Source organism: Spermophilus citellus (genome assembly GCF_964194105.1).
Source record: "Spermophilus citellus genome assembly, chromosome: 6".
Lineage (NCBI taxonomy): Eukaryota > Metazoa > Chordata > Mammalia > Rodentia > Sciuridae > Spermophilus > Spermophilus citellus.
The window spans coordinates 124,346,239-124,364,487 of record NC_138187.1 but is presented as its reverse complement, the minus strand read 5'-3'; the positions used below and the strand labels follow the sequence as shown (position 1 = coordinate 124,364,487).

Below are 18,249 nucleotides of genomic sequence, written 5' to 3'. Positions count from 1 at the left end.
TATAACATCAATGTCATAAGTATAAATTGCAAGCTGCTTGATGCGCTAAAAGAAGTTGAGGACATGGAGGTAGACTAAGCCTGCAAGAAGGCTTCAGGAAAATCGCTCTCATAATCTTAACAGGGGGGCTAGGGATGTGGCTCAAGAGGTAGCACGCCCGCCTGGAATGCGTGCAGCCCGGGTTCGATCCTCCAGCACCACATACAAACAAAGATGTTGTGTCCGCCAATAACTAATAAATAAATATTTAAAAAAATAATAATAATCTTAACAGGAAAATCGCTCTCATAATCTTAAATACTACTCACATCTTGGACTTTCTGGATGAAAGGATCTTTCCATTCAAAGACCACAAAGAACAACTGAGCGCTTTTCTCGGCAGCTGGCCTCTGGTCAATGTAGTTAACCACGCTGGTCTAGACATGGAGGAGAGAAAGCATTACCACCCTAGGCCCTCCGTTGCCTGAAAGAGCAGGAAGGGGGTCTTAGACTCTAGCTTTTCTGACACCATCTTTTGGAGAAAGACCCAAAGTGTATACAGAAGATGCCCAAACCAGTATAGTTCCCGAGGCTTCACCGTGGTGTCCACAGTTTTGGGAAACAGGATCTGAGATGTCCAACACGTGTTTTGAGTAGTTACTGAAATTTTTCACCAGGGGCCTATACTCTCAATTAAACCATATATAGACTACCATGGAAGAGTCCCAATTAAAAGCAATAAAAATCCCAAATTCTAAAACACTTGATCTTAAGGATTAGGTATTTCAACACAAAAAGTCTACAAGAACAATTATAGGTCCCAGATCCACAGAGCTAAGCTTTCCTTATAAATATTTAATAGGTGTGCATGGTAAGACCTGGTTATCAACTAATAAAGTGACTACGTGGCATCATGGAGAGCAGACAGGTTCCAGGCTGGCCAGCCAGCCTCAGCCCAGGGGCATGGGTCCACCCTCTGATCTGAGCCCATAAAGCAGGATAAAATGTTTACCTCACTGTGGAATGATGAGGATCAAATGAAAAAAAAAAAAATCTGTGTGGAAGCATTTGATACTCAAAAGCATAATATAAAAACTTTTTTTTTTTTGAGTTTTGTTTAAAAGAGCTCATGGAAAAAAACAAAAGAGCTCATCATCCTGCCAAAAGATTTCCCATTCAGACAGTAATAAAAGGCACCAAAAAAATCCCCTAAGCATAGGTTCACTGAGGGTTTCAGCCCTTTAGTTTCAGATCACTGTCAGAGCCACCAGGTGGAGGCTGCACCTAACAATGAGCTACACCAACACCACCTTTCTCAGAGCCTCTGTGGGGCCAGAGAAGGGCCTGGAGTTCTAAGGAGCAAAGTACAGAGTAAGAATCCAGGTGACAGGTGGCTTACCAAACAGGAATATTTTAAGGATCTGGGGTCAAGGGCACCTCTTGAAGCAGGAAAAAAGCCTGTTCCTTAATAGTCCTAGGAACCAGCTCATAAAGAAGCAATTTCAAGTCCACCTGGACAGTCCCCACCTGGACTTGTACATAACTTCTGGCCACAGAGCCCACTCTATTAGAGGGGTCCTTCCATTCCAGCCCAGACTTTTCCTAATACTGACCCCACAGTCCAGACCAAAAAGATTGCCTTGGGAGGAATAGAGGTGAGGACAGACAGCTGTCTCCTCCCTCTTCCTCTGCAGCACCCAGCCACATACACACAAGGTAGCCCAGCTCTAAGTGGATGGAGGAGGAGGAGGGCCACTGCAGGTGGAAGCCCCAGACACAGTGACAGTGAACTGCTTTCACTCATGATGGACCAACTGCCCCCTCAAGGTCGCCCACCTCCATGCCTTTTCCCATGGACCTCCCAGCTCTCTCGGGATCACAGGAAGGGAAGCCCAGCACACCTCCCAGCTCAAGGTCAGTGGACTGAAGGTTTTTTCCAACAGACTTTGTTATAAAAAAAGTCTCAGTATGCATCTAATGTGTTTACATTTATAACTTTACAAGTGATAGAATGTGCACTATTACTGTTCTGCTCATATATATATATATTTAAAACATTGGACAATAGAAACATTAAAAGGATGAGATAAATATAAACAGTCTTTTCCTCCTGCATCCAATGATCATCATGCTCAGAGCCCTTCAGACATTACTGTGTCTAGTCTTTTTTCCCTGCAAATAATCATTCCCTATGCTGCTGCCAGCTTCTCAGAGTTCTGCTGGCCTGGGATATCAGATGTAGCTAGGTGTGTTACCCTGATCGCTGCTCCACATCTGTATTTGTGAAAAACGCCAAGGATGGCCAGGCCAGCCACACACCGCGTCCAGGAGAGCATGCCGATCCCTGGTGTGGCACGTGAAGCATTTGCCAGGGTCTGCCTTCTCCTAGTGAAGGTCTACTCACCCCTAGGATCCTGCTCAAAAGAACGCTTTTCTGCAAAACTTCCCTCTACCCTAGACTCAAGTTTGAAAAAATCCCCAACAGTCCCAAGCAAACTCAGAGCCACCTACCTCCTGCCGGAACTCTACTGCTTCCCGCCCATCCTCCTCCTTAGTCTTCACCAGGGACATCTTGACCCAGGTACGGAAGCCCCCAGAGAACTTCCAGCTGGAATAAGCGCTCTCACAGGCCTGCATGAAGCCCACCTTGTCTGAGCTTGGAGGACAGAAGAAAAGTCCAAGTTAATCCAGGCCTGCCAGCAGGAGCCCATGGTGGCCAGACTCAAAGTCCAGCCCCTGCCTCAAGCTGCTTTGCTGGCACAACCAGGACACTGGCCGCTCCCTGCTTTCCCTCCAAAACTTGACTGCCTCAATAGGACTGTTTGTCAGTCAACAGCAAAAGCAAGGTCCGTCCCTGCTTGCTCTTCACTTGATTTCCAAGGGGAGTTGGGACCAGCCTGGGACAGGAACCAGATCCCTGCAGCTGCCAATGGGAAAATTCCTCCTCCCTCCCACTCGCTCCTGCTACGGCTCCCACAGCAATTAGCACTTAGATTGCAGAAGCTCCTACAACTGGTGTCCCCAGCTCCTCAGAGAACTGGACTTGAGCAGAGCCGTGAGGCAGCCCTTACTGGCCTTTCAGCTCCTCTATAAGGCCAAGAGGGGGAAAGAGGATTCCTGGGGCAGGGGAGGTCTTGGCCAGAAGGGATGCCTACCCCATCTGGCCTAGGGTGGTGCAGATGCAGGAGAATGAGTGTGCAGAGGCAAACAGAAACCTCAGCATGGCATGAGGAAGCTCATTGAAGGAGCCAGGCATGGGGGACCTCTGAAAAGCCTTCTAGGAAGAAGGCAAGACAGACAGGGAGACAGAACTACAGGGGCAGAACAGGAGGAAAATGCTAGAGCAGAGCCTCTGAGCTCTGGGTAGAAGGACGGAGCGGCAGGGTAGGGGACAGTGGAGGCAGCTCCCTCCTGTTCAGGGGAGGTGTGACTGGTATTCGTGCCACCCTGCAGCCACCCTACTTTCTATGATTGGTGCCCCAGGGCTCAGCAGGACCTGGTGGAGACATGCAGAAAATGCTCCCAATCTAATGAGCACCAGAGATGCACCACAATGTGTCCCAGAGATGGCACCACAATGTGTCCCCAAAGCAGTGTGTTTGAAGCAGGCAGGAACTTTATGATGATCAGGACAGATTCACCACAAGGAAAGACCAACGGCAGCTACGGCAAGCACACTGTGCCTAAGTTTCTATGCATGCTCCAGGAGAAACCAAGGTCCCAGGTGGGGACCTATCATCACAGGGGCTGACGGATAGAAGGCAGCCCCTGCTACCCTCCAGCAGCCCCAGGCAATGGGCCAGACCCAATGAAGTCTTAGGACCACACTCTGTGAGAGCAAGGACGCTCTTCCACACCAGATCTGCTCAACTCTACAGTGACAATTCAATGGACAGGCTGAGCTCACCGGCCCTTCCCTAGCCATGGGACCTCTGCAACTGTGCCCTGCCCTCACTCCTACATCCTCAGCATGGGGTCCACAAGACTGGAAGAAGGTAAAAAGCTGATAGCAAGACCACCATGACCCCTGAGAGGCCACCTTTGCAAGAACTCCTGGAAGGAAGAGAACAGGAGGTAGTCGATGGCGCTGAAGTCCTCGCTGCTCTCGTTCAGGCGGAACTGGAGGAAGACCAGCTCCCGCTTCTTCACTTCCCGGGGCCCCTGGACAACCAGGGCAGATTTCTGCAGGGGCACAAATGCAGAATCTCAGTCATGGGAGGACTGCCTGGTCCCCAGACCCTCACCTGGGCACACAGAGGCTTTTAAGTCTAACAGCAAAAGGACTGATGAGACAGCCATTGCTCCTCACCTACCAGCCCTGTGCAGGCGCGCGCGCGCGCGCGCACGCACACACACACACACACACACACACACACACACATGCGCTACGGCCCACTTCTCTTGCTGGCCGGCGGAGCTACAGATGCTCACCTTTGTTTAGTAAGATTGTTCACTTCCATCTGTTTCTTCCAGTCTGTCACTTTTCTCTTAATTTAGTTGCTAATATTATTTTTATATGGAAGCTTTACATATATCAATCAATTTGTACTTTACAATCAAATCTGTAGATCTTTTTCTTTATGGTTTCTGGATTTCACTTGTGAAAAAGTAAGCCAGAATTTTATCAATGTTCTTATTTCTTTCTAGGACTTTTTAAATCTTTTACACATTGAGATACTCATACACTTGCCTTTAAGGTTTTTTTTTTTTTTTGTTTTTATTTTTTTTTAATATTTTTTAAGTTGTTGATAGACCTTTATTTATTTATATGAGATGCTGAGAATCGAACCCAGTGCCTCACACATGCTAGACAAGTGCTCTACCACTGAGCCACAGCCCCAACCCTGTCTTTAAGTTTTGTCGAGTGTGAAACAGGGATGAAACTCCCACCCCACCAACAAAGAATAAATGTTTTAAAGCCATCCCCTCCCCCCCTTTTTCTAGGCTAGATTCAAGTATAGAACCACCATACACGTCTACTCCCGGCTCTGACACTGCCCACAAACACCGTGTCTCTCTGCACCAAGCCCCTGCTCCTGGGACACCTGTGGCCTTAGAGGGGTCCTCCTCTCACAGTGCTCCTCCCACCCTGCACTTGCCTGGGTCATTACCATACACGTGTTCTCCTAAGTGTACTTTTTTTTTGGTACCAAGGATTGAACCCAGGGGCACTTAACCATGGAGCCACATCCCCAGCCCTTTTTTAAGATATTTTATTTAGAAATAGAAACTCACTAAGTTGCTGAGGCTGACTTTGAAATCGTGATCCTCCTGCCTCAGCCTCCCGAGCCACTGGGATTACAGGCACGTGCCACCGAGCCTGGCCTAAGCGTACTTTCAAACTAGTTTGTTTACTTCCATAAAAGCCCCCTTTAACGGTGATGAAACGGAGGGCTAATTTGAGAAGAGTATCTTTACATCAATTTTTACAAATGTTCTACAAATCTTTGAAAAGTGTGAGTATACTATCAGGTAACGAGGTTTATCTCACACACACACACACACACACACAAATCTACTAAAGGTGCTATCCAGTCTTCATGGTTTATTACTGAAGATACGTGAATTTCTAAGGGTATTAAAATCACACTCTAGGGTGAGGGTATTTTTTTTAAACAGGTTTTACCTAAAATACACAAATGTCACCTGTTCTGTACATAAAGACTGACGACTATTAGCTCTTGGTGGGGAGTCATGGAATGGAAGCTCTGATCAACATTCACCAGCCCCCTTCTAGAACCCTCTGCACCTGGAATTCCACCTGGATGGTCACACTGCTACCCCATCTCTTCTGATTACTCTTGCATTTTCTCGGAGCCCTTGTCCATCCATCTATCTTCATCCTTTCCATGACATTTTCCTGGAAGTCGGCTGCAGAGAAGGCTAACTGTCCCCAGACTCCCCCCACCGACTCCCTCCTTCAGCACAAGAAAGCACTTCCCAGCCTGCGATTCCAGCAGAATACAGCCACCTTGCTGGAGCCCCATTTCTGGCTTCACGTGCGGCCATGTGATGAAGTTCCTGGAATGTGCAGCAGTGACTCATGCAGTCCTGAATTATTTCCTAAAAGCAGAACTACTAGCCCTCCGCTTCTCCCCTTCCCAGGAGTGAGCATGTCCTCACTACTGTCCATGTGGATCAGGACGACACCCAGCAGGCAGCACAGGGACAGGATGGAAGCTGTGGCTGGACAGTCCCATGAGGTGGCACTGCCCACGGTGCAGCCCTGCCTGCATGCCTGCAGGGTCCCTGAGACAAGTGGCCTCTCTATCTTCTCAGCCACCATAGTTGGGTGTTTGCTTTTACCCAGGAGCTGAGCCCATTCACTGAGCAACACACACTGTGTTAGCTGCAAGTGGAGTATGAGATTAGCGAAAAAGTTATTAGAAAAAAACTTAACATCCAGGCATCAGCTTAGCACTTGGGTGGTGGGAACACTGATCCTGTAGGCTGGAAGGCAGTTCACAGTATTTGATGAAAGTTATTGACCCTTAAATTGAGAAAACAAGAAAGAAATCAAGTATGACTGGATGAGACCCTCAATGGGGGTCACTTTCACCTGGATGCAAATAGCCAGAAGTCTGCATGTTTCCGCAAAGAAGCAGCTCATTGCAAAGATAAGAAGAGGAAGGTAAGAACGAGTCAGCTCCAAGTGTGCAATTTCAACCCTAAGGTCAGACCCCAAATGCCACAAGCAGGGAGCTGAGCAGAAAAATCTGCCACTCCAGAGAGGGCAGGTTTGCTACTGTCCACTTCAGACAAGGCCACTGAAGATACAAGGCAGATCTCCCAGCAGATGAGGCAGAGCACAGAGGAGTCTCCCCCAGGACAGCAGAAAGGTCAAACCAAGGAGCTGACTTCATGCCAAGGCAAGAGCCTTGCAGTCCTGCCCTGCAGGGCTCCCATCCCCCTTTCCACATGGGGGCTCTGGTGTTCTGACTTCTTCCTCCCCTGCTGTGTTTGTTTCTGTTATTATTATTATTACGAAGATAAGAGTCTTGCTGTGTTGCCCAGGCTGACCTCAAACTCCTAGGCTCAAGCAATCCCCCTGCCTAGTCCCTGAGTAGCTGGGTCTGGAGGCAAGTGCCACATGCCAGTCTCCTGCATTAGTCCACAAGGCTTCAGTTCAGGGAGCCGATGGAGGAGGAGGAGATAACCTGTTAGTTCATAGCTTTGGGGCTCTAAGGACCTGATGGAGAAAACCAACCATCACTCAGAGCTGGAGGCAGCAACTACATTTAACTTCATTTTCACGAAAACAAACTCTTTGTGTCTCCTTACTTCGTGAGTCTTTATGATACTTAAATTACAAACTATTATAACAAGCACAACCTGCATAAGCAGGTTTGGGAGAAAGGCAGCTGACTCCTGAGCATGGTACTCGGCTGGGGCAAGAAGAGGGCCAACCCAGGCAGGCCTGGCGGTGCCAAGCCGCTCACCAGCGTGTTTTACGGAGGGGATGGAGAGAGCTGGGAGTGCAGACTGTCTTTCCATTACAGATTCTGCTCTACGTTCAGGGTTTTACAAATTGCTCTCCTGTTTGTTTTAGTCCGTTTTCCTATTCTGGACTGGGTTCTGCTGGTTCATCTTGGTCCTTTTCTTTGTTGGTCCCATGTAAGTGTCTAGTGACCGCTAATGACCAGGGCAACAAGTAGAGGTCTGAGATGCAGTTCGTCCCACAGTGGCATATTTGTTTCTCCACTGCTCCTCTCCCACACCCCGGCAGGCCAGCTGGGAGTGCTTTGCAGGAGTGAGCAGGGAGCCCAGCCTGGCTCTCCCAGTCTTTTGCTTCTGGAAGAGACTCCTGCCCCTCAGTATCCTCCTGCTGTCCACCGTGCAGCTCAGTCTCAGCTCTGCTATCTCCACTGTCCACGCACAGAACCTTCCCTCGGCTCATGGAGAGAATGGTTCTAGGATCTGTCACCCAGAAGTGACACTGTCCCAGCAGCTCTGCCTCCACAGGGAGGGCAAAGGCTTCGGCTGGCTTGGCCAATAGGCTGTCCCATCATGAGGACACTGCTGACAGAGGACACTGGTTCTCTGAACGTGCCAACTCTGAGCTAGAGGTGGAAGGGAAGGCTGTACCTCCTGAGCCGCCCTCCTGCACCTGTTTTAGGTCAGAGGTTTTCTCTGATTTGTCTGCTCCACCATTCAGTCCCAACCTGCCATTTACAGTTTACACTAGTCCCTCAAAATTCCTGGAATGCCAGTGATATGTTTGTAGTTTGAAAAGCTATTACTAATATTCTACCCTACCCTAGTTTTTACCCTAGTTTTAGTGAGATTTTAGTGGAATGCATAAACCAATTAATGAAAAAGTCTTGGTTTGATCCTTTCTTCTTAAAACCCCATCAACAGCTCCGGGGCACCCAAAGGAGGAAAATCAGATGCACAGCATGACATGGGTGCTTTTCTCAGCTGTCCTTACTTCTGCCCACAGCTGCATCTCCCACATTCTTCCAGGGGTAGCTGGTCCCAGAAACAACCCTACTGTGATCTCACCCAGAGGCACAGACCCAACAGGCCACCTCCTCCCTTTCTGTCTTGGTAGGTAGTTTCCTCTGTCCAGAAAAATTCTTTCCCTCTGGAAAACTTTCACACAGTCTCTATCAACTCTATCAATCCTTCCTGAGAACACAGCTGGAAAAGTCAAAGCGTAACTAGATAATGAGGTCCCTTCCCAGGCTTCAAGAGCTGAGTGCAGGTGCTGCTCCCCTCACCACGCTCAGAGCCTCAGCCTGCCATCAGGTACCCAGCTGAGCTGTGCTGTGTGACAGCAGAGCCAGAGAGTCCTCACCCCCAAACCAGGACTCCTCCTTTACACTGGCAAATTTATTCAAAATATGGATTCCCAGGTCCTATCCTTAGGAATTATGATCCAGCTGACCTCCTCGGAACCTAGGAATCTATAATTTCAAAAAGCACCCTGCGCTGGGCGTGGTGGCGCATGCCTGTAAACCCAGTAGCTCAGGAGGCTGAGGCAGGAAGATCGTGAGTTCAAAGCCAGTCTCAGCAACAGTGAGGCACTAAGCAACTCAGTGAGACCCTGTCTATAAATAAAATACAAAATAGGGCTGGAGATATGGCTCAGTGGTCAAGTGCCCCTGAGTTCAATCCCAGGTTACCACACCCACCCCACCCCCCCCAAAAAAAAACACATCCTGGTAATTCTATCAAGCAGTCAGGAAGGGACCTACTTCACCACATCATAACAGCCTGGCCCTCTGCCCTGCAGACTTCTATCAAGGACAGATCTCATCCCACTGTCAGGAATCTGAGGGTCACTCTCCAAAGGATGAAGGCCTCATGGTCTGAAATGCAGAGGATCCAGCCATGGATCTCAGGGACCAAGGACCCATATCCATAGAGTGTGAGGAGGCCTCCTGGGAAGAAGAAAATCTGGGCCCTGGGTGTGGAGCAAGCAGAGGGCACACTGCCTAGACCCAGCTCAGCGAGTTACTACCATGGTCTGATTGGAGAAGGGGTGTGTGTAGTTGATCCTCTGGGTGGTGCAATTCATGTCGCCGGGCTGGCCAGGATTCATCAGAGGTGGAATGACCTCATAATGGTGCTCACAGCTGAGAAGCTGGGCCTGACCAGGGTACAGGGCAATACCTGGGAACACAAACAGGGAAAAGTAAATGTTAGAACTCAGTCCCCGACCAAACCCTTGAAACCATATCACATTAACCAATAATCTATGTTACAGACTCCCCGAGTGACTGTTGAGAAGGGAACAGAAAGGGTGATGGTCTGGGGAACCACGCCCTCCTCAGTAAGCTCCGCCCAGCCTGGAAGACAGAGGCCAGTGCCCACTCCAAAGCCTGCTCCCCACAGAGCCAGCTCCACTCCTCCGAGGGAGCCTCCTAGGCTCAGCCCAGCTGTGCATCCAGGGCCCGTCACCACCTGCAGATCTGCTGGAAGCCTTTGGACTATAGGCATCCCCAGAACTTACACTGTCATGTCGGCTGACTGGGAGTCCCCAGTGTGCGGGTGGTATCCCAAGAGTCCTCCCCTTTCCCTGCTAAGACACCCACCCGGTTTACAGCTCTACTGATGACATCTGTCCCAATCTCAAGGGCAGAAATGCTGAAAGCAGCATGTGGCATCAGAGACAGGCAGAGTCAGAGTGACAAGAGTTGGGACACTGCAAGTAAGACCAAAAGAGACCAAAGCAGACACACAGAGAGGAGGGACAAACATGAAATAGTAAAGTCCAGCCTGGGAGCCATGTCCAGCATGCCTGGGGAATGGCAGGGTGTCCCAGGCAGAGGGGTCCCTGACTCTGGCTCTGCCCTGTGAGCAGGCTGTCCTGAGGGTTGCTCAAGGACATCATCTTAGCAAAGCAGATGGTACACACCAGGTGGGCAGGGCCTGGATCCACAGAGTTTAGGCCTCTCTGTTCAATCCTAGGCTTCCAGAGCCCCAGTGCCAGCCCCACCGTGCTGGAGCAGAGTGTGTTACTACCAGCAGAGAAGATGCCCCACCTAGGACCAGACACACCAATGGGGCGAGAAAGTTATACTGGGCATGGTCCTCTCCTGGCAGGGCCTCTGTCCTCTGAACGGTTGTGCCTTCCCCTGCCACCCTTATCCCTAGTGTGCCAGCCTGGACTCCTCTCCAGAAGCCCTCGCCTCCCCACACTCCCCTTGGCTCCTCCCTCTTTCTCCTCCTCCTCCCAGAAACTCACTGCCCACTGTGTACTCCTCAAAGCCTGGCAGCAAGCCCACCTCTGCAAAGCTCTCCTGACCGCCCAGTGCTACAGGAGCCACGCCTGGCCCATGGCTCTCCTCAGCACACTCTCTGCAGGTCCTGGCAGCAGCACGGAGGTGGTGTCTACACCTGGGCATCTCCACCAGTGCTGTGGGTATGGTGGTGGCTGGGGGAGAGGGTGGCCAGCTGATCCCCAGAGCTGGGGCCCGGGCACCTGGCCCAGGTCAGCTCTACCTGGAGCGTCATAGCGATCCACCTCCTTGTAAGACACAGACATGACAGGGTGCTTGAGCTTCTCACGGAAGTCCATGATGGTCTGGTAGACCAGGAAGACGGCCACGGCCATGAGCAGCAGGTAGATGAAGATGAGCAGGACTGAGAAGACGTTCTTGAGGCAGGCCTTGCTGAAGCGGAGGCTGCTGGAGGCGGACTCGCTGTCCAGGCCTGACAACAAACACCAGAGCATGACCCAGAGTACAGGGACAGAGCAGCCAGGGACGGTCAGCAACCACCCCCGTCACCGGCCTTAGCAAGGAGGTGAGGTTGCCCACACCCGAGTCTCCCACCTCACCCCCAAACATAACAGAGGGCACTTACACACCTGCACCACACAGCACTCTGCCAGGCAGAGGCACCAAGACATTGGCTAACGGCCATTACTGTCTACAGGGACAGACGATCATAAATCCAACAAGTGAGCTGGCCCCGGCCTACCTCTCTGGCCTTTTCCCTTACTCCATTTCCTGAGGTCCCCAGGTCAGCTCCACTCAGTGACCCTCTGTCCTTCCAGAGTCCCTCTCAGCCCTGCCGTGGCTCACATTCGCCACTCCCTGTGCCTGTCTATAGCACTCTCCTCCCACAGCTGACTTCCACCTCATCCTTCCGGCTTCCATTTAGAAAGGCATTTTCCCAAAGAAGCCTTCTCCGGCCTGCTCGCTTCACCTGGATAACCCTTCCTCAGTGCGCCCAGGGAACCCTATATGTCCCCTACTTCATCACAGCTATCTCTTTGAGTTTTTCCTACTCCTAGGCTACAAGCTCCATGAGGGCAGAGTCAAGAGCAGTCCTGTCCATAACTGAGTCCCAGAGCTCCCTGTGCCTGTATTCTACGCTTCCACGCTGACCGACTAAACACGTCTTGAGGTCACTCCTACAATGCAGCTCTGCTTCCCCCACCTGCTCACATGCCACCCCAAGCCTAGACTGCTCTGTAACGGGCTGAACTGTGTTTCCCCAAAAAACTCCTGTGTTGAAGCCCTAACTCCCACTGTGACTCTATTTGGAGATAGGGTCCTTAAGGAGCTAGTCAGTCAAACAAGGTCATAAGGATGGGGCCCTGATCCCACAGGACTGATATCCTTATAAGAAAAAAGACAAGAGAACGTAAAACGTGCACACCTCAGGAAAGGCGTGTGAGAGGGGCGCCTTCTGCAAGCCAAGGGGAGAGCCCTCGCCATTGAGCAGCCCTGCAGGTGCCTCGACCTTGATCTAGCCTCCAGACTGTAAGAACAAGATTCTGTTGCTGAAGCCACCCAGCTGGGGTACTTTGTTGTGGCAGCCTCAGATGACATTCCCACAGTGCTCCCACTGCTCCCTGGTTGGCTCCTCAAGGAAAAACCCTCTTTTCTGCATAGCACACCTGGGGACAAGACTGGGGACAAGGGAGAAATCGGAATAGAAGAAGGCCCAAAAGGTATCTATATGGTTTCTGATGTCAGCAATGAGACAGTAGCTTGGTCATAGCACCCTGGCACAAACATTATAAAATTTGAAGAATATATTTGAAATTATTTGAAGGCATTGAAGAATGATCACAAGCAGGTAAAGTTAGAAGACAATCTATCACTGGAAGAGAAGAACTGCCCCTTGGTAAGATCTATAAATTCATACTTTTTGCCTGAAGGTACATGCCAACCCCTAAAAGACACACTCAGGATGACAGAGTTCAGGCAGGGAAGAGTGGCCAGGAAGTTAAGGAGGAATCCACATATGGGGTGAATCTCCTGAAGCTGTAAATTAGTAATATGCTCAAATCATTGGCTGGAGACCCTTGAGGGGCTTGGGGTGGGGGGGTGGAATAAAGCAACTGAAAACTGAACGAGGAAGGAATGATTTCAGCTGCAGGGAGAAGGGAGTTGAAAGCTCGAGTCTTGCCATACTAACCTGCTAAGACAGAATCTAAAATCTCTATCATTCATAATGCCAATAAGAGCAAGTTCAAACAAAACTTACTAGCATGCAAAGAAACCAGAAGATGTGACCCAAACTCAAGGGAAAAAGGAATCGACAGCAACCCACACCAAGATAACCCAGATGTAGCAATTAGCAGACAGGAACTTCACAGCACTTAAAGGACATAAAAGAAAATGTATGTCAAAGAGAGAAAGTACAAAAAAAGAACCAGAGTAGTTAATGGCAGTCACACAGCAATGTAAATATATTCAATACCACTGAACTGTAGGCACACATATGGTTAAGATGGGGAATTTTATAGTCTATGTATCTTACCACAATAAAAATATTAAAGAATCCAACGGAAATTCAAAAACTGAAAAAGAGAGTAAGATTAACATTTTACATAGGCTTAACAGCAGATGACGGCAGAGAAAACGAGTCAGTGAACTTGAAATTAGATGAAAAGAAATTACCCAACCTGAAGAAAACATTGAGGGGGGGGAAAAAAAAACGAAGCCTGCGAGTATCTTCTAGTCTAATGACAAGCAACTGGAAGGAAAAAGAAAAAAAAAAAAAAAAAGATGAGTTGCAAAAAAAAATTTTGTAATAGTTTAAAAACATCATCACACTGAAAAAAGACCATCCACTGACAGATCTAAGAAACAAAATACATGGCAAGCATGATAAGAAAACTACTTCTAGGCAAATTACAGTCAAAAGAGTGTGCAAAAATAAGAGAAAATTCTTGAAAGCACTTAGGAAAAAACAAAAAAAGACACACTACATAGAGGGAACTGACACAAACAATGACTCAGTTCTGATCAGCAATTAAGGAAGCTCAAAGGGGCTGGGACTGTAGCTCAGGGGCTTGCCTAGCATGTGTGAGGCACTGGTTGGATCTTTAACACCACAAAAAATAATAAAATAAAGGCATGCTGTCCATATACAACTACAAAAAAAATTTTTTTTAAAAAAGGAGGCCCAAAGATAACAGAACAGCTTTGAAGTTGCTGAAAGAAAAACACTGTCAACCCAGAAATCTATATTGAGAAAAACTTCAAAAATGAAGATAAAATAAAGATATTTCCAATAACAAAAGCTGAGAGAATTCATCACCAGCAGTCCTGCACTATAATGCATGATAAAGACAATCCTGGGAAACACAGGGAAACGACCATGTGGTAACTGATGTATGAGAAATAACTATCATAAGAAATAAAATCACCAGAAATGCTAAACAGGTGGATAAGTATATGAAGCTATTTATAATTTTAACTCCTAAGGTCTATACAATATTGTCAAATTTATAATCTGTAGGAAAGAACAAAGAAATAACACAAAAAAAATTAGACAACTAGACAAAAGAAAGATGGGAGAAGCAAATTCAAGCATATCAATAATCACATTAAATGTAAATGGACTGAACACTCAAAAGGCAGAGGACTGGGATATAGCTGATTTAACCTCCTTGCCTTGCATGGCCAAGGCCCTGGGTTCAATCCCTAGCACCACCAAAAAAAAAAAAAAAAAAAAATTAAAAGGCAGAGATTGTTTGCCTAAATTAAAAAATCAAGACCCAACTACATGCAATAAAAACATGAACTTAAATACAGAGTATCTGTTCATAATTGTTTTCATTTTTCCTTATGTAAAAGCAGAATCAGCACAGAACTATCAAAGTATTCTTGGTTGGTAAAGACAAGACAATCATTCTTTACTGCTATAAGTATGTATCAAGCACCAATTCTATATGCAAGACTTCATACTAAGTGCTTCAGAGAGACACCAATAGAAAAGCATTAATGGACTCTGCTACCAACTGCTTCAGAATTCAGAAAGATGTGAGGGTGTTAAGTGGGCAGGAAGTTAAATCAGCAATGATTTTGTGGAGGTCACATTAGTCCTGAGCCTACGGCAAACAGAATTCTGAGGGAAAAAAAATTTGCTCTTCATTTTTCATTTATTTCTGAACTGGAAGAACAGATATATATAGCCCACATGTTAAGAGCATGAGATTTTAAGTCCATTTTAGTCCATTTTAATCTCCAGTCCCAGCTCTGCAATTCTGAATATTAATATTCCTAAAGCCTCACTTTCTTCATGTGAAAAGTGAATAATCATTTCAATGTTATAGGATTTTTGAGAGAAGTAAATGAGAAATTGCTGCAGAATATATTATAGTGTCTGTTCAATGGTAGTAATTACTGTTACTGAAGGAACTGAATGTACCCTCTACCCTACAAAAGATGAGTCCCTTAATGAGGAAGATGACAAAAATGAAGAGCAGAGAACTACAATTTCTTAATAACAAGGAACAAGAAAAATTACAGGCTGAAAATCAAATGACGGTGGGGCAGAACACAGTGTCTTTCACACAGGAGGCATGTAATACCTTCATATCTGTTAAATGACTAAATGACCTAAACACTAGATAAACTTAGTCTTGCAATGCTAATGCAATTTGTCAGAGAATACCAGCACAACTCAGGCATGTAAAACTATGAACCAATTAGTATTCCTTTCTATTTCTAGCAAAGTACTTTAGAAAGTTTCTACTTGACACAGAAGCACAAATTCCCAGAAGTATCAAGGAGGTCCCTTCAGGAACAGCTTACTAGAGGCACTGGAAGTGTCCTCTATCTACAAAGAGATCAGGGAACTGAGAGTCAAGGAAATCACTGGAGCAAGTGATAACTAAGCCACCAAGGTACAGAGCAGCTGAAGCTATTCAAAAAGAATTAAAGCAATTGTTTCTCAATTTCTCTCTCATTTCATTTTTGCTCCAACCTAAACTCTGTCAATTTCTGCTCCCTCTCAGCTTTGCCATCTACCTTCCTTCCACATTCCCTCAGGATCCTGCTCCACTTTACCATGTAAGTTTTCTTCCCTGAGTCTTACATTCAAACACTCCCCCAGAGTGTCCTATATAAGGGTGTGCCAATGGACACTTCATGAGACTCTGTCCTTCTTCACGTCCAGCCTATAAATGGTTTCCCCTGGCTTAGGTGCTGACCCCTGGCAGGTTGGTGCAGCTGGGCTGCAGGGCCACAGGACCCAAAGCACAGCAGCATTTCCAGCTTCCATAGTTCAGGTGGGACCACAGGTATATGCTTCAAAACATGACGAGTGGAAACACATTCAGGGTCATGAGTTGCTCATAACTGCAGCGGCAACAATTACCAGCTCACTACATTCTACTAGGGCTTGGAAAGCTCATTAGATAAAACTGAAGGAAGTCTAAAGTAACTGATAAGGTCTATAAGATGTGAACTGAATTTTTAAGAGGCGGTAGGAAACAAAAAGGCCATCTGGCCCAACCCCACTCATGCACAGCAGTTCAGGATCCTGTCAGTAACTGGCAGAATCAAATGAGAGTCCTGGAGGCCTAGCTCCTAGCCCAAATGCTCTTTCCCACACAACACAGTGAGCATTAGTATTAAAATTCTAGTTGCTAATGATGATAAAAGATCTGATTTTTTTTAAAAGAAAGAGTGAGAGAGAGGGAGAGAGAGAGGGAATTTTAATATTTATTTTTTAGTATTTGGCGGACACAACATCTTTGTCTGTATGTGGTGCTGAGGATCGAACCCGGGCCGCACGCATGCCAGGAGAGCGCGCTACTGCTTGAGCCACATCCCCAGCCCCAAAAGAAGATCTGATTAAAGACTAACTTTTTTTTTTTTTTTTTTTTTGGTACCGGGTACTGAACCCAGGGGAGCTTAACCACTGAGTCACATCCCCAGCCCTTTTTATATTTTATTTAGAGTCAAGGCCTCCTTGAGTTGCTAAAATGCTGAGGCTGGCTTAGAACTCGAAATCCTCCTCCCTCAGCCTCCTGAGCCATTGGGATTACAGGTGTGCACCACCCACCAGCTGAAACTTTAACTCTCTAACAAGTAGAGAAGCTGGGGCATCTTTAAGACAAACTATATATTACATTCAGGCTGAACAATATAATGAACAATAAATGGCATTTGTGGACAGGTGTCCACTCTGCTATAAGTCATATAAAAATGATTTTGAAATGTCTTGCCTTTATGATACCTGTGGCTAGAAAAAGGGATGAAAGTTTGAAAATTCTAGAAGCACCAATTTAGGGTGTGAACAAAAGGTCACTTATGACCCTATCACTTTGGTTTGTCTGGCAGAGGTACTTGGACAAATTACTCCTGGGGGAAGACTAATCACACGTCTCCTCTTCTTTACTCGCAAAAGCCAAGGTTAGCTTTTTTGTTTGTTTATTTGTTTAGTTGTAAGTGAACACAATAGTTTTATTTATTTATATGTGGTGCTGAGGATCGAACCCAGTGCCTCACACTGCTAGGTAAGCGCTCTACCACTGAGCCACAACCCCAACCCCAAGGTTAGCTTCTTTACAGGCCTCTTCTTAGCCCACTAATAGGCCTGTGATGTAAATAAAAGCTATAAAACTACTTATCAACCACACATGCTAAATGTAACACTCCGATTCTAAAATTAGACAGCATTACATTTTACTTAAAAAAAAAAAAGTACTAGATATTTGACAAAATGTCCCTGTACTCTGCAGGGAGAAAATCCAATACTGGCTTTCTTGCGTCAAGCTGGATAATATGTTTTAAAAGTACACATCCTTCTTGGTAGTTAAGCACCCCTGGATTCAATCCCCAGTATCAAAAAGAAAAGAAAAGAAAAACATATACATCTTTGGGGGGGGGGGGGCACAGTGGTGCATGCTTGTAATCCCAGCAGATCAGGAGGCTAAGGCAGGAGGTCTCAAGTTTAAAGCCAGCCTTAGCAACTTAGTGAGATCTTGTCTCAAAACAAACAATACAAAAGGTTGGGGATGTGACTAAGTTGTTAAGTGCCCCTGGGTTCAACCTCCAGTACCAAAAAAATAAATAAAATCCTGGAAAACCCAAACCCAACCCAGAATGAAAGCCAGGCCATTAAAGGGATCTGTGATGGGCAATTCAGATTCTGGAAGAAACATGGGACTTTTATTCAGAGAAAGGGACCTGGCTGGTTGTTCACAAAAGCCCTGTGAAATCACCTTGCAGAGAAAACTGAGTTGAGATGGATTCTGGATTCTTGTCTGTCCTTTTTCGTTTTTAGTAATGTGGCAATGCTGGGTTCTATTTTTTAAGTTATAAATTTGCATACCATAAAATTCACTTTTTGGAAAGTGAATAGATTGAGTAGTTTTTAGCTTATTCACAAGGTGTGCAATTATCCCCACTATCTAATTACATACCATTCTTACTACCCAAAAAGAGGGACCATCAATGGTCACTCCTCCTCCCCCTAGTGCCTGGCAATTACTCATCTACCTTCTATATCTACCAATTAATTTGCTTATTCTGGAGACTTCATAAAGAGAATCATACATGTGCCCTTCAGCTA

At 46.8% G+C, this 18,249-nt stretch overlaps 1 protein-coding gene across 2 annotated transcripts in view; it reads right to left on the bottom strand.

The window, feature by feature from the left end:
• The window catches only part of PACC1 (proton activated chloride channel 1), a 39,682-nt gene that overhangs the window by 2,621 nt on the left and 18,812 nt on the right, over positions 1-18,249 (bottom strand). For both annotated transcript variants that reach the window (XM_081298656.1, XM_081298657.1), the window contains 5 exons: positions 10,927-11,136; positions 9,443-9,594; positions 4,019-4,161; positions 2,491-2,635; positions 309-416 (listed from right to left, as the gene is read on the bottom strand). In XM_081298656.1, the coding sequence (XP_081154782.1) occupies positions 309-416; positions 2,491-2,635; positions 4,019-4,161; positions 9,443-9,594; positions 10,927-11,136 (758 nt within the window). The remainder of the gene's footprint in view (positions 1-308; positions 417-2,490; positions 2,636-4,018; positions 4,162-9,442; positions 9,595-10,926; positions 11,137-18,249) is intronic.